Source organism: Podarcis melisellensis, assembly GCF_964234715.1.
Source record: "Podarcis melisellensis genome assembly, chromosome: Z".
In the NCBI taxonomy this organism is placed as follows: domain Eukaryota; kingdom Metazoa; phylum Chordata; class Lepidosauria; order Squamata; family Lacertidae; genus Podarcis; species Podarcis melisellensis.
The window spans coordinates 8,175,725-8,192,354 of record NC_138547.1 but is presented as its reverse complement, the minus strand read 5'-3'; the positions used below and the strand labels follow the sequence as shown (position 1 = coordinate 8,192,354).

General features: G+C 41.7%; 1 protein-coding gene across 6 annotated transcripts in view; it reads right to left on the bottom strand.

The window, feature by feature from the left end:
- TNC (tenascin C) overlaps nucleotides 1-16,630 on the bottom strand; it is an 81,417-nt gene that overhangs the window by 16,547 nt on the left and 48,240 nt on the right. For 2 of the 6 annotated variants that reach the window (XM_081896260.1, XM_081896261.1), the window contains exons 11-17: nucleotides 15,904-16,176; nucleotides 14,741-15,013; nucleotides 12,581-12,856; nucleotides 10,787-11,062; nucleotides 9,346-9,618; nucleotides 5,357-5,629; nucleotides 2,114-2,236 (exon numbers count right to left, since the gene is read on the bottom strand). In XM_081896260.1, coding sequence (XP_081752386.1) covers nucleotides 2,114-2,236; nucleotides 5,357-5,629; nucleotides 9,346-9,618; nucleotides 10,787-11,062; nucleotides 12,581-12,856; nucleotides 14,741-15,013; nucleotides 15,904-16,176 — 1,767 coding nt within the window. The remainder of the gene's footprint in view (nucleotides 1-2,113; nucleotides 2,237-5,356; nucleotides 5,630-9,345; nucleotides 9,619-10,786; nucleotides 11,063-12,580; nucleotides 12,857-14,740; nucleotides 15,014-15,903; nucleotides 16,177-16,630) is intronic. The other 4 variants (XM_081896262.1, XM_081896263.1, XM_081896264.1 and 1 more) reach the window with 4 other exon arrangements.

Sequence of the window (16,630 nt, the reverse complement as noted above, 5' to 3'; positions counted from 1 at the left end):
TACCTTTGGTATGGGAAAGTGAAGGTCCACAAGAGCTTTCTAAATCATATTTTTAGAGGACCTTTATACAAATCATGGGAAAGGAATAAAAATCTCCTTGAAAAAAAGACCCCATGGTGGATCTCACCAATTGAGGCTTTAACGGTGAAGAAAACAAACATGGAGGAAAAAAACGCCACCTATGAAGAAATGTTAAGAAAAACAGACCAAGGGCCAAGACTTAGACCTTATGAAGAGATAAAAAATCTATTCACTGGGTGGTTGCAATACCACCAGGTGAATGATTTGCTAAAAGAGGACAAGAAGAAGTTGGGTTTTGATGACAAAAAATCAAAATTCAATGTAGAAGTAATAGAAGGTAAAAACAAAACCCTATCTAGAATCTATGACATACTTTTAGAGTGGTATACAAAGGACGAGGAGGTGAAGGAGGCAATGATTAAATGGGCAATTGACTTTGGTTATAACATCGATTTTGAAAGGTGGCTGGAAGTGTGGAATTGTAACATAAAGTTTACAGCATGTATGTCTCTGAGAGAAAATGTTTGGAAGATGCTATATAGGTGGTACCACACCCCTGTGAAGTTGGCCAAAATGTATAGACTAAAAGATAAGAAATGCTGGAAATGTGGGGAGGTGGAGGGTGACCTATATCATCTATGGTGGACATGCAAAAAGGTGAAAGGCTTTTGGGAATCGGTTTACAATGAGCTTAAAAGAATATTTAAATACACCTTTCCCAAAAGACCCGAAGCCTTTTTGCTGGGAATGACGGGTAAAGATATTAAGAAAGAAGATAGAACGATATTCCTCTATGCCACCACAGCAGCGAGAATTTTATTGGCACAATATTGGAAAGTGGAAACTATCCCCAATATAAATGATTGGCAAATTAAAATGATAAAATATGCTGAGCTTGATAAATTAACAGGTAAATTAAGAGACCACGATGAACAGAAATCTCTGAAAAATTGGAGTAAATACTGGAACTATATTGGAATAAATGCTTAATGTGATTGGCGGGGTCAGAACAAATACTACCAGCGTGTGAATTTAGGTCTATAGATTAAAAATCAAATACGTAATGGAAGCAGATATTCGATACTTACCAAAAGGATGGAAGGAAGTCCAGGAGGTGGTTTTTGTGTGGGGGGGGGGTTGTTTTTTGTTTTATCTTTTACTGTTTTGCGAAATAGCCAGATTAATCTATCTTTGTATAGTTAGAGAGAGGAAAAAGTTGGCTTGTATATCTTGACTCTTTTTTTTTTTGGTTATAATTTTTTCTTTTGTATTTGGATGTATGTTTGTTACGTGCATAACCTTAATAAAAATGTATTTGAAAAAAAAAAAAGTATTTTGTCTCCAACATTCACAATACGTTACCAGCCATAAGAGAACATAAGAGCCCTGCTGCATTAGCCAAAGGCCCATCTAGTCCAGCATCCTGTTCTCAGTGACCAATAAGATGTTTCTGAGAAGCCTACAAGAAATACATGAGCACAACAGCTCTTTCCCTACTCCTCTTCCACAGCAACTGGCATTCAGATGCATACTGCAACCAGCGCTGGGGATAGTACACAGCCATCATGGGTATGAATTTGTCTAATCTCCCCTTGAAGCCATCCAAGTGGGTGGCTGTCACAACATCTTCTGGTTGCGCATTCCATAGTTCCTTTATGCACCATGAGAAGTGTTTTCTTTTGTCTGTTCTGAACCTCCCAACATCCAGCTTCATTGGTATTATGAAGAAGGTAGAGACATTATTTCATCCCAAGGGTCATAGTCTTCCTCAGGCAACCTTGGGGGTGGGGAGGCACATCCCAGCAGAGGATGGGGTCAGAGACAAAAGTAGACAAAGCAACGAATGCAAATCTTATCTTACACACATACCATCTCTCTCTATGCTGCATCCAGGCAAGCAAGAGAAATGATCACAGTTCATGAACACTTTTAAGTCGGGCAAAACCATTCATGAAGGGCATAGATAAGTGCTGGTGGGTGATTGGGAGATGCAGCCTGAGAAGATTCTGAGGGCCAGGCATTTGGCCACCTTCAGGCCTCTGTTTCCCCTCCTCTGGCCCATCCCTGTTCATACACCCTCCTTCTTCCTTACCTCCTGTAACTGGAACATAGGTAATCCGGAAGAGGTCCACCCTTGTCCGTGGGGGTGTCCAACTGACCACAGCTGAGTCTTCGGTAATATCAGAGAATGTAATTTCCTTGGGAGGTCCCATTGCTAACCAAGAGACAGACAGCAAGGCAAACAAAGAGAAGGAGTTAACAAATTGTTGCATCAGCCAGGCTGGTTGGGGAAAAACACACACACACACACACACGGTCTCAGATTTCCAGTCCAGGAGCTACAATAAATATTTGGTCCAGTGTCATGACTGGAATGGAAAGTTCCATACCACAAAGCATTTTTACTTGGCACAGGCAAATGATTGTCTTCATGGCCAAGTTTTTGTTTTTGACAAGGATCTTGAAGTTGTAGTCAACACAGCACACAACTCCCCCCTGACCCCCCCCCAAAAGAATTGTAATGCTCAAATTCCAAGACACCTTCTGCCAGGAGACGACATCAGGATAGCAAATGCTGCACTCAAAATGGATCATTCATGGTCTTTGACAGTATGTCAGGTGTCATAGCTCTAGCTGAGAGATTCATGTGTTCTCAGTTGTGAACATGGAGCTCTTGTATTGGGGAAGCCTCTGCACATTTATGCTCCAGGGCCTGGCTATCAACTTTCCCTTCTTTAGTTTCAGTATTACCCTTTTATAGAACTCAATGGGGAGGAAGGTGGGGCCAAAACTGGAATTAGTCCTCATCTGCAGTATTCACTTAAAGCAGTACCATAGAAGCATAGAATTGTAGAGTTGGAAGGGACCCTGAGGGTCATCTAGTCCAACCCACTGCAATTCAGGAACATGCAGATGTTCCATATGGGGATCAAACCTGCATCCTTGGCATTATCAGCACCACACTCTAACCAACTGTGTCATCTGGTGATTAGTGTACCATCCCACTTTACACAGTCATGGTTTCCTCCAAATAATCCTGGGGACAGCAGTCTGTTAAGGCTGCTGGGAGTTGTCAGGAGACCCTTTCACAGAGCTACAATACCCATATTTTCCCAGGAAGAGTGATTGCTAAACTACTTTTAGAACTGTAGTTCTGTGAGCAGACAAGGCACCTCACAGCACCTCCAACACACTAGTGTTACCAGGATTATTTGGGGTAAGTCATGACTGTGCATTCATGCACACACACCTAGGAGTTTCTAGTGGAAATGTAGATTGGACAGGGCATATATTCATTATGTTTCTCTTTCCCAGCTTTTTGTTGGGGCATTTTTGTCACAATGTTTGTGCTGATGATTGGCATCAGATGTAGATACCCTTTGAGTAGAAAAAAAATGTGGCTGATGTAAATCTGTCAGTTTTGTGTACATCCTGCCCTCTTCCCCTTGGTTAAATGTCCCTGCATACTCATTGTGGATAATGATAAAACCATGTGCAAATCAAAGCTGCTCAAGTTTACAAGTTTTCATGTCAAGATTTTTGCTACGGGTCTTACATTTCTTTTGGCAGGTCAACTTGCAAAAGGGAAATAAAATGGAAGAGCTTTCCAACACCCAGAAGAAGAAAAAAAAAATCCGGCAGCCCAGTATGTACATTCAGCCTTTCCCCCCAGTTGCAATGAAAACAACTTAGGGGGGGGGTTTGAAGAAAAAAATAAAAAATAAGCAACCCACACAAAAGATGTCCATTAGCAAGCAAGAGACAAATACCAGAAGCAAATCACATTAAACTAATCTAATAAGACATGCAAGTTAAAGTTCAACTAATTTTTTCCTCTTCTAAATTTAGAGGATGTATGTGCTTTCCTAAATTGACTTTGCTTACAAAACCCAATTCTGAAACATCTTCAGCATTTCAAGATTTGTAAGGAAAGAATAAGAAAAAGCTGTCCTAAGGGCTGATGGACAGCATCTGGATCTATCCACCTATCCCTGTTCTACCCTTTCCAGTCCAAAACTCAGTGCAGCAGGGATGGGGGTCCCACGGCTCTCCAGGTGTTGCAGGTTTCCTTCTTTGCCTTTGGGGAAATCTTTTTTGCATTAGCATCAAAATTTGGGTGTATTGACAGACTGAAAGCATAAAATCAAAAGCTAATTACATGTCACTCATGCATCATGAGGACCATGATTCCTTGAAGCTCTCTGAATTGCTGCACTATAAGCAATGTTGTTGGAGATTTTAATGAACTTTTTCCTGTTACCAACTTACAGAATGAACTCCTGGGCTCCTAAGTCATTCTGAAAAGGGCTGACTAAGATTATGTCACTGATGATAGGGATGGTGGGAAGGAGGCACTGCAACAGCTAATAGATGTTTATCATGGAGAAAAGCTGTATCATAGTGGCAAAGTATTTACTTTTCATGCAGAAGGATCTAGGTTCAATCCAAGGCATCACCAAGTAGGGACTGGAATGTCTCTTGTCTGAAACCCCAGATAGCTGCTGCCAGTAAATGCAGACTGGGGTGTGAAACCTTTTTGGTGTAGCAGGTCAGATCCTTCTGTCTCTCCAGCCCATGGGTCAACTCTGACAGGTAGGCAGGAGCACCGACGTGTCAGTCACCTTGCACCATAATAACATTGACTGATTGACTTGTAGGTGTTCCTTCCAACCTGTTAAAAGCTGGCCTATGGAGTGGGGGAGAGAGAGTGATAAAACAGGATTGAACTTCCTATGACATCAGGTGTGGTCCAATTGGACATGGTTGGAGGAAAATGATCTTGTGGTTCAAATGGGGAGGCCTGGTGGATTAAATGTGGCCCCTGAGCCAGAGGTTCCTCAACTCTGGTGAAGACAATACTGAGTAGATGGACCATGGTCTGAATTGGTACAAGACAGTTTCCTACGCTTAACAAGTAAAGCCACATTGAAATAGCTGTCCTCTTTGCATGAGTTGGTCTGTGTGAAGACCTACTGACCAGTGATGGATGCATGTTCCAACATGGATTCCACAGACGTTACACCCATTTTTGTACTTTCCAATTTTTTATGGTATGAAAAGTTAGCATTGCTTGCAGCTAAATTTTATCCTTTGGAATTAATGTACTTAAATTAGTCATGTCCATCAGTTCCAAAGCCTCTGCTTTGAGTAGGACTAACACTTGGGCTCACATGATGGGATGCTCCTTCACCTTAAAAAATAAAGAAACAAGACCCTGCATATGGAAATGTAGCGTGTCAAGAAGAAAGGTACAGATGTGAAAGACACATGCACACATATGCAGGTGAGTGGATCATGCCTTTCTCATCCTTGCCACACTTTATCCAAACAATACCTGTTGTAGCGATTGTATTTACAGGTTGGGAACGTTGTCCACTGGTAACTCCATAGAGATCAATGTAATATCCTGTGCCTTCTTTCAGCCCTATTATATCTTGGGTGCGTTCATGGCCTGGTACAATTAGTTCCAGAGGGTCTGATACCATATTGGTGTCCCTTATTTTAAGAACAAAACTGTCAAAGGCTCCATCATCTGCCGTCCAAGACAGACGAAAGCCATCAGGGGTTGCATCTGACACCAGAAGGTTGTCCACTTCAGGTTCTGCTTCTGAAAGTGCAAGAGGGAGAGAAAGAGAAAGAAAGAAAGCAGGAGAGGGAGAAATAAGATTTTTAATTTCCTTTAAAAGAAGAAAAAGGAGGAGACTCCAAGGAGATTTGCCCCAAGTCAGATTAGCGTATGATGTAAATGTTCCCGTCACAAATTCAAAGAAGTGGAAAGAATCCGCTATCCAAAAAAAGGGGAAAAATGCATTCAGAGATTATGAGCAAGACACATTCTTATCAAAATATGTGGGTGTAGGTGCGATTACTCTTCAAGGACCCCCAAAGCAGCACGGCATTATCACTCACCATCTCCCCCTGCCATGCAATATTAAAACATGCTGGTAGTAAGCCTGATGTTCATTCGTTCTCTGTCTTCCATCAGAATCTCCTATTTTTCTGCTCATTTTTTTTAAAGAAGGTCATTAAAAGCAAAGCCACTGTAAATTATCTGAACATTGTCATTTTCCCGGGTTCACATCAAAGCACGCCTTTGAACAAAACAACCTATTCTTCCAATTCACAAATTATAATAAGTTTGTAGCCCCTTTAGTCCAGCACCCCTGATCCGGTGGTGGCTGGTGGCACAGAAGACGAGGAGGCTATCAGTAGGTGGAGGTGAAGCCAATGATATGCTGAGTCAACTTATTTCAGTTTTGTTCCCAACCTCCTCACTGCTGAGTTCTGCAAGACTAACACTGAGACTGGTAATAAGCAAGAAGGCAGGCAGGTGGGGATACCTGGGGTTGGTGGAGCACTGTCTTATTGAACCACCCCTTCTGCCCTATCCATACAGAAAATGGAGGGCAAGAGTGGGGAGCTTCTGCAGCCCTCCTGATGTTGTTGGGCTACTATTCCCTGTTGGCCATGCTGTATGGGACTAATGGGAGCTGAAGTCTAATAACATTTGGAGGGGCAGAGGTTTTTCATGCCTGAGCAGATGACTTTCGACTGAGGGAGAGCCTAACCAATTCCCTAGGTAGCTGGTTCTATTGTTGAGCTGCTTTCCCCTAGCAAGATGTTTTCCTATTGCTTATCTGAAACCTGATCTCCTGTAACATAAGCACAAAGTTCTAGTTCTTTTCTCTGAAGCAGATGAGAATAAATGTTTGCTCTCTTCTATGTAGCACCTCTTCAGACAAATCTGATCCACATGGTGCATGTTTGACACCTGACTGAAGCAGTTTGATTAGTGATTTCACTGGAATACTAGGTTCATATTATGCATGTGCCCAGCTTGTAATGAGCATCTGGATCTCAAGATGAGCATAGTCCCAGGTGAAAAAGCTCTTATCTGGCTGTAGCATGTCCTTCCCTCCCTGGTACCAAAATTTGAACTGGGTCAGGCCATCACAAACTAACCTTCCAGGTACATAGGCAGCTCACATGTTTGCAGTGAACTAGTTTGGTTTAAGTAGTTTGGTTTCACTGAACTTGTTAGAAAAAACCCTTCTGAACCACACCTGAAAGTGGTCCTCAAAAATTCCGGGTAAACTAAATATGAATTAAGTTCATTTGGGGGAAGAAACTTTGAACAATTTCTAGTTCTTCTTCAGATTTATTTTCTTACATGTGGGTTTTGTTTGTTTATTTACTCTTTGGGCCTTTAAACGTAAACATCACAATTGGGGTAAATAAACCAAAGAACTCACAGTCTACTGTGTGTGTATTCTGATGTCTTCTTAGTCTTAAATATATTGTATACTTCAGTTCAGCAGCTTGGGAATGCTGATTTTTTCTCTTTTTTGCTGAGGGTTACTTTGGATGAACTTAGATGGAACTGTGAACTGAACATCAACTGAACTGGCTCATTTTGTAAAAGGACATATGTGAACTGGAATTAGTTCCTCTGGGGACATAATAGTTCCCAAGCCCATGTGGCTGGCTAGTGGAAAGAGATAACTTGGCTATATGGACTTTTGGTCTGATGCAGCAGTGCACTTGTTGCACTTTTACAGGTGGAAGGAACTAAATAAAGCTGTATCACTGTTTAGCCATGCATGCTTCAAAAGCTACCAAGATTGCTGTAGCATAAATTTTCTTCTGCCTTCCGGAGCTGTGTTTACTTAGCAAGATATTCTGAGATAATGAAAGAGAGATGGAGAGAGAGAACAGAAAGGCTACAAGTAAATATGGGTGGATGTCAAATAATGCTGCTAAGCATTGGAAAAATCCTTAGTTTCTTGGCTAGGAATTGAATTAATATGGTGATTTTTTAAAAGGATTAAACACAGAGAGAGAGAGAGAGACAGAGAGAGAGAGTAGGAAAGTCAAGAGCTTCCTGCAGGGTTATACAAGGGGCAACACTAAGACTAAAATACCGAAACCCCCTGGACTGGTTGCAAGAAAGAAGATAGGCAGGTGGGTGCTGGCTAAGTGCAGACTGAGGTTGGTGGGGCAATGCAGTGATGGGTATGATCCCCACACACTCTCACATGCACATACAAAGGACATACACAAGCAGACAACCTCCTCATCAGCTGACCAAAGCAGATCAGCTGAAGAGAGGGAATATTACTCCTGTCTATCCATTAAATGATCAATGTGATGGTAGGGAAGCATCTCCACCCATCCCGGTGCTGTGTCTACTTCTATTCCTTTTCTTTTGGCCATTGGTCTTGAGAGGGCAGGACAAATTATTTATAGAGGGCTAGATCATACCCTTGAACTAGGAGTTCACTACTTGAGTGTGAAGGCACAAGCTACAACAACATGGCTGCAGCTCAAAACCAGTCTAGGTCTACTTAGTGCCTAGATGGAAGATTGCCTAGGAATCCTATGTATGCTGTGCTGTGTTGAGTTCTATGGAAGAAAGGCAATATATTAATCAACTAAGTAAAATCTTTCCCAATAGGATTCCAATGAAGCTGGATGCCTTGGCTTACAAGGAATATGAAAGCTCAGCTATGTATGCAAACTTAGATCATATTTGCCATCATTGCAGATCCTCTTGTATGAAGAAAATAGATCAGACTATCATGGAGAAGAGGTGTTTTAAGGAGTCCTGGAGTACTACTGAAAAATGTTCCAAGCATTAAGATTATTCTTCCTTCAGAAGTAAGTTCCTAACACGGATTTAAATCCTTGTTCAAAGCTTTCCAATGGAGACAATATGGTGGTGGGGCTAAGTTTAGTTAAATGGATATATTGATGGGTTTAGATGTGGGGTACCCTTCAGAATACTTGGCGGGCCATAATGTTCACTGCTGGTATTGTCCCTGCCATCATTTTGCAGAATGACCTAGCCCATAGGGAGTTTAACACTCATGGAGTTCTTGAAAGCGCAAGTTTTCTTGAAGTTAACCATATCTGTGAGCCTGATCAGTGTTTGGATGGGAGGAGAATTCTTCTCTTGCTGTGTACCTCATGCAATCTGCTTTTCCAAAAGTAGAATAAATAAACAAGGGAAGAGAAGTAGAATGTATAAACAAAGATTCAATCAATGAAGATACATTGAAACTCCCCCTTTGGATAGGGGTTCAAAGACATCTGAACAAATCAACATCTGTTGGTTCTCTCAGTTTGGTTCTCCAAGAGACAGGGAAAATAGGGCATCCAAGAAAGAGAAGTATGGGAGTCATGTTAGTGGATGTGTCAGTAGCTAGTGATGAGGGGAACCATGGTTTGTAACCAAATGAGGCATTTAAAAAAAAAAAGTGTCCAGAGGAAGGATGAAGAAAGTGTGCATTAGAGGTAGAGAACATTCCAGTTGCATTAAAATACCTGTTAGAGCAACAACACTTAAGGGCCTAGTTTGTCGACCATGAGCAAAACCGTAAAGCACAACCTCATAGCCAATGCCAGTTATGAGACCTCTAAGTGTCAGCTGACGCTGGGCTCCTGAGAGGAGGAACTCCTGGGGGTCCAGCAGTTTGCCAGAATCCACCACGATTATTAGAAAGCTGTCAAAGGCATTCTCTGATGCCATCCAGGACACTGTAAAGCCATATGGATTAATGCCTGAGACAGTGAGGTTTTCCAGTGGGGGCAAAGGCTCTGAAAGAAGGGGAAGGTGTGAAAAACACAAAGGAGAAAAAAAAGAGTTAGATAAGACAGTGCGTGTAACTTGATATAAACCACAGGTCTGCATGGGGGAGCAGGGGAAACTAGCAACTATTACAGTGTAGTATTAATGGTGAAATAATTGTATATAGTTTTCAAGGTAGATTCATACATGCATATCCATCACTCAGTGGGCTGTATCCAATGCCAGTCCTACTCAGTATAGACCTGTTGAAATCAATGAACTGAATAATTTGGGTCTACTCTGAAGAGAACTTAGTTTGGGTACAATCCAATATCTCCATGAATAGCACAGTCAAGTTTCATGATGTGGTCTATGTTAGCTGCATAAAGGGTTATGCCGCAGTTTGAGACCAGGTTATTAGAAGACCCATCAACACCTGCATGGACCTGTCCTAGTCATAACCGAGACTATGGAAGCTCTGCTTCAGTGCCTTCTAAGATCTATGCCCGTGTTTCCCAAACTTGGGTCTCCAGCTGTTTTTGGACTACAGTTCCCACCATCCCTGACCACTAGTCCTGCTAGCTGGGGATGATGAGAGTTGTAGTCCAAAAACAGCTGGAGATACAAGTTTGGGAAATGCTGATCTATGAGGGTGGTAGACAAACTTCAGTGTGTTTACTCAGAAGTCAGTCTCAGTGTGGTCAATGGAACTTGCTTCTAAGTAATTGTGTATAGCAGCAGAGAACCTGTGGCTCTTTAGATGTTGTTAGACATCATCCCTGACAATTGGCCATGTTGGCTGGGATTGATGGCAATTTGAGCCCAACAATGTCTAAAACCTCTGGCAAAGGAGAATTTACCACCTTCCAAGGCAGTCCAAGATCTCATGGCTACAATTACACGAAGATGGAGATCATATTAACCGCCAATGTTTTCTTCTCCAGACACACAGTAATATAAATTTAGTATTGTCCATTGCCTACTGCTGTTTGGTTTAAAACAAACAAAGAGGCAACCCTCAATTGAAAGTCAATCAACTTTGCTCCACAAAGCTGTAATCCATCAACATTCTTAGATATGGGATAGGCAGTACATGGTGAAAATGCCGCAATCATAATTGCCAATTCATTTAATCCAAATAGGAGGGGAATGGAAGGGGTGGGGGGAACAAACACCCAATGTCTTTTAAATGGGTACCTGTCATCAACAAAGAGATGAGAGACTCAGTGTGTCTCCCGCCTGTGGTTGTGCCCTGAATGTTAATGTCATAATCAGTATAATCTACTGAGCCTGAGACGAGAGTGTCATGAGCCTCTCCTGACACCGAAAGCTTCTGAGACTCCCGGAACAAATGGGAATCTCTAACATTTACAGCCAACTTTGCAAAAGGCACATCTCTTGTGGTCCAGGAGAGGTTGAATGTGTTGGCCTTAGCATTTGTGAGTGTAAGCATGCCCAGCTGTGGTTCGACCTCTGAAGAAAAAGGGAACACAAAAAGCGGAAAGAGAAAAGCATTACTGGTTGGCAGCCATGTGGTGGTAGAGAAAACAGAAGGTGCATCACTTAATCAACAACATGTGATGTTCCCCACCCCTGGCACAAAACCACTAAGTCCAGAGTATAAAAATGACATAACTTGCATCAATGGATGGTCTGCTCATCTAGGAGAGCCCCCCCAATAAGTCTCCCTTCTCTTTCCCCAAGGTAAGATGTTTTATTTTTTGCCCCAGGAATGGAAGGGAGAAAGATGGGTGTGAGCAGGGACCAAAGCAGAACTGAAGCAGGCACCAGCTCCCAAGAAGCTGTGCTTGCCTCAGCACTGCTTGCTGCATGTGTGAAACCTAACTGACCCCAATTAAGGACTCATGCTAGAACTGCCCTCATGCTGCCATATGGTGACAAAGCAGTGTTGGCATGGTTTTGTAATGCTCATGTGCCTTTAAAGAAACAAGCTCAATGTGATCTCATGATCACCTGAAGATGGTGGAATGTACAGCAACACAGAAGACAGATATAGCACCACCAGACTTAACATGCAAGTTTGAAATAGTTTCTCCAACATTTCTCCACCACTTGGATGTTGTCAAAGCATGCTTTTCCGGTCAGATCAGGCATAGCCCTTGGAACTTAAAAGCTCCTGCATGCAATGCAAAATGAAAGAATCCTGTCAGGCAAGACATAAATAGGATCTTGGTTACCCTGGAGGTGCCTTTGTTAGCAAAACACGCTGGCATCTTGTGGAAGGTATGTTATCATCCTAACCCCAATTAAGGATGATTGGTAGAAGTGACTGTACTCTTGGGCTGGAAGCTCAAGAAAGAGATGGGCTTTGCTTTTCCATGACCAAGTATTGACTCAGCATAATAATATATGCAGAGATGCCAGGCAGATGAGACTCTTGATATGTATAATGGAATTGGTACCAACCATGCAGCTTCCCACCTCTCTTTGGTTGATACATTGCAATACTGAAAATATAAGTAACTGAGGTGTCTTATAGGTCCAACAGCAGAACACTGATATGTGCCATCATAAAGCAAGGTGGCATGCAAAGATTTATCTCTCAGGATGACAAGAACTGTGGGATAGCAAGGCCTCATGATGAAAACATCAAGGCAGGAAGAAGAAAGACAGAAGAAGTGCAATGATGGTCAGTGATGGGAGATCAGATGCAGTGATGCTCTAGAAAGATGTCTGCTGGAACAAGTACATACACATATATTTATATATGCATATATGTATGTTGTAAGTAGCACACACACATACACACACATATGTGATGTAGATTAGTATGTGTGCATATATAAAAGAAGTCCTTAATTGTTGGGACACAACAGTTGTAACAATATTGTCCTCCTTTCAGATTTACTCCGGTTCTGAGAAATAAGCACCCTTTCTAAATTAAGACAGGAAGGAAAATATCATACTTGGGGAAACTGCACTTATGAGTAAAAGGAATCAGAGAAAAGGCAAACCTTGGAGGGGATATACCTGTGGTAGCCCATGTCGTCAAGGTCTGGCTACTTTGCCCATCAACCAAGCCATGAAGCTGGAGGGTATAATTAGAGTTCGGTCTGAGATTGATGAGGACAAAGCTCCGAGAGTCCCCCGGCACTGTGTGCTGCTGGGAGTCCAGAGACTGGTTGTTGGTGTTTCTAACATCTAAGAGGAAATGGTCAAAGGCAACGTCCTGTGCTTCCCACATGAGGGACAGGCTGTCAGAGGAAGTATCTGAAACTGTGAGTTTGCTAAGGAGATGTGCAGTTACTATGAGGAAAAAACACATTGGAATCAACATGGGCAAAACTTCCAAGGTGGAATACAATAACAGAAGAACTCAAGGATGCAGAAGAAACATGCCCGGTGGAATCCTACCTGTAAACTTTGGGTTGTATCCGGCTAAATCCTACTGAGCATATATCCACTGAATTTAATGGACTTAAGTTAGTCACTGGGTCTACTCTGAGTAGAGCTAACATTTAAAGCAACCTTTAAAGGGTGCTTTTTGGTTGTCCAATGGCAAAAATACAGGAAAGCAGTGGGTAACGTTGAGACGACTAGGACTGGAAAATGAATCAGTTTTAAAGAGATATATGCACAGAATTCTAACCCATGGGCTTTTCTCACACTGAACTGCCTCTTGTATTGAGAACCCACTCCTGTCTAAACTATGTGCACTGTTGGTTTGTTTTTGATTTTTTTAAAAAAGTCTGGATAATTATATACAAAATTATGTTTAAAAATACATCTATGCATATATTTGTGACAATACCCATAAAATGTCAAGCCTCATGCTGTACTCTGTTTCCTCTGGATACTCTTATATGTATATTGAAACATACACATTTTGATATCAACATGGTGCTCTCCAGGTTTTGTTGGACTATTAGTCCCACATAGACTGTGCTAGCTGAGTCTGCTTTATAGAGTTATGTGTGTTGCTGTGTCTATCTATTTATGTGCAGGTTACTTCAGTAAATCTTTAGTAAATCTGGGGGGTATAGTATGTGTATAATATTATTTGTATAATGGGAAACTTCATATTTTTAGTGAAACTGGGGTGGGTGGAGACTTTATTGTTAAGATTAAGGCCCCACCTGCACTACACATTTTTAACACATCAAGGCTGCCAAGAATTGTTAAGAGACCTCTGTTCTCTTCACAGAGATACAATTCCCAGAGTTCCCTGGGAACAGCGATTTGTTGTTACACTCATTAGTTCTTCACATGTATAACCAACATCTGCAGGGGGCTACAGAAGATGCTAGATGTGGCCACATATATTCAGCAGACTTTCCATTCTCTTCCCTATGAACCTTTGGAGGATCAATGGAAAGTATAATATACCTTAGAAAAAACTACTTAGAAATTTCCCAAGTCCATCAAAATAGGATATTGTGATGGACTAACAACCATTTCTATTCTCATTTTCCCTTATGTGCTCATGTTCTACACTTCTAGAAAAAATGGCTGCTATTCTTCATGGAACATAATAAAATCTCTGCTGCACCACAGCAAAGTCCCATAATTTAAATAGGCATTGAGTGAATTATTATTATTGGTCCTAAATCTGCCACCAGCCATCTTCACCAGATAAACCCTACTTTCAGTGTTTATAAGAGAGGAAGAAGAACTTATCTCTGTTACAAAATTGTAAGAAGAGCTCTATTGGATTAAAGCCAAAGGCCTACCACAGTCCACCATCATGTTAACACAATCTGTGATTCCCCACGACTGGTATTCAGAGGCACACAGACTAGAGGGAGAACTTGGCCATTGTGCCTCATGATAGTCTTACCCTCCATGAATTTGCGTACTCCTCTTTTAAAGCCATCCAAGTTGGTGGCCATCGTTACCTCTTTCACAGTTAAACAATGACTTTAAAAGCGGCATACACAAATAGTTAATTTTCCTCTTCATTGCCCCTTCTCCCTACCAAAAAAAAAAAAAAAAAAAAAAGCCTATGAAAAAAGGTCCAAATATCTTTTCATGTAAGGGAACACTTCAGCACACTTACAATTTGGGTTGTCCATTTCTGCAACTCACCAGAAGGCAATAGGAAGTGTGAAAGAGTAAATGGTGCTGAGGTTAAGGACGGTCTTGAAAAGGAAACTGAATAACACATGATACACATGAGGTAGGATCATATACCTGTAGTAGCTGTAGCGCTTAATGCCTGAGTACGGAAACCACGAGTAACTCCATAGAGGTAGATAATGAAATTAGTTTTAGGGGACAGCCCTGAGATATGAGCAGCCTTTAAATGGCCTGAGATGTTGTATTCCATGGGTTCCAGCAACCTGTTGGAATCAATAATTTCAATGATAAAGCTCTCGAAGTTTCCTTTGGTGGTGATCCAGGAGAGATTGAAGCCTTCAGGGGTGATGCCCCAAACTGTTAAGTTGCTGACTTCGGGCTTCATCGCTGAAGAAGGGAAACAACATTGAATTTGATTTTAATTTTGATTTTAACTGAAAGTTCAAAGTCTGTTCTATTTGACTTCAAGTCCCGAGCTGAACAATGCAGGAGATGAAATGGGGGAGAGACCAGCTCAAGCAAGCAAATAAGGAAAGAAGCTAAAAGCCAATGCAAAATAGATGTCGAAGATAATCAAGGCCCCCATGCGTAGAAGCAGAATGCAGAGCAGCTCCCTAGGAATGATTTTGAGACTCCTCCTACGCACAACTCTAGAGGGGAAAGTTGCAATAATATCTGTTAGATCACACACACACACACACACACACACAAACTAAGCTGGGAGAAAACTCTCAGGAAATAGCTGCACATTTTTGAAACACTTGCAAGGAACCTTGGTAAATACTGTACTGAGCTGATAGCATATGGAGTGGAAGAAGAGGCATATTATGCTGCCTGGAGATCTTCAGAATACAGATGATTATAAAAGAAATTAAATGCAGAGGAAAGTGCCTTCGAGCATAGATTTAGGACTATGGTTTTCATGCTGGAAGATTACTTTAATCTACAGCCAAGCCTCAGTTCCTTTCACTCAGTTCCTCAATATTCTGCTAGGGATGTTCTTCAAATAAGGAAAGCATCACAAATGATAAACCCCTGTCTCTGTTTTTTAGACGAAAATAGCAGGGAAGCAAGTAGCATGTCAGAAAGTGGTTCCACGGGTTACCATGAAATGAAATAGTCAACCTACAGGAGATTTGCTCGTCATTAGGGAGGGATGGAAACAATGCAGGGTTGAGCAGATGCCATTCTCTCTCTTTCTGCAAAGGAAGGAAGGAAGGAAGCAAGAAATGGTGGCTGAAACATGTGAGCAGATGCAAAAAAAGAGAAGAAGATACCTGTCATGGATTCAACTGAAAGGGGCTTTGTTCTGTAGCCCCGAGTCACACCATAGAGAGTGATAGTGTAAAGAGTGCTTGGCAGGAGGCCAGTAAGATTCGCAAATCGCAAATAGCCTGGGATGGTGATATTATGTCCATTTTCTGGCTGGTTTGGCTCCTGCACCTGCATGACAAAGTTCTCAAAGGCCCCTTCTCCAGCTGTCCAGGTGAGCTGGAATCCATCCCAGTGAACCTCTGAGACTGATAAATTCCCCAGCTCAGGCTCTTTTTCTAGATATAAAGGACAGAGAGCCAAATTGGTTAATCAGATTTGAAGGTCAAAGCAAGCAAGCAAAGGAGTGATGAGGTACCGCCTGTCTCAAAGCTTTCATGATAATGAGTTCCATTTTTACCTGGTTACGTATTTATGAGCCCATCTCCCTTTCACTTATACACACACTTCAAGAGCTATATGTCCTAGGAGACAACCTGGGGATAAGATTTCCAAAGGAGATTCAGGAACACAGCTGAGGAAGTAGACATCAGCGAAACCACCTATAAACCTTGATAGCCTCAGTAAAGCTATAGCTTTCTAGCAAGCAAGAATGTTAAGCTGTGGGATCTAAAAAGGCAATTCAGGGACTGATTTCCATCTGAAATTCATTTTGCAAGACACACACATATAGTCTGCTGCTTTACAGTAACCATTAACAATTCAATATTTGCTCCCCCAAAGCTATTACAG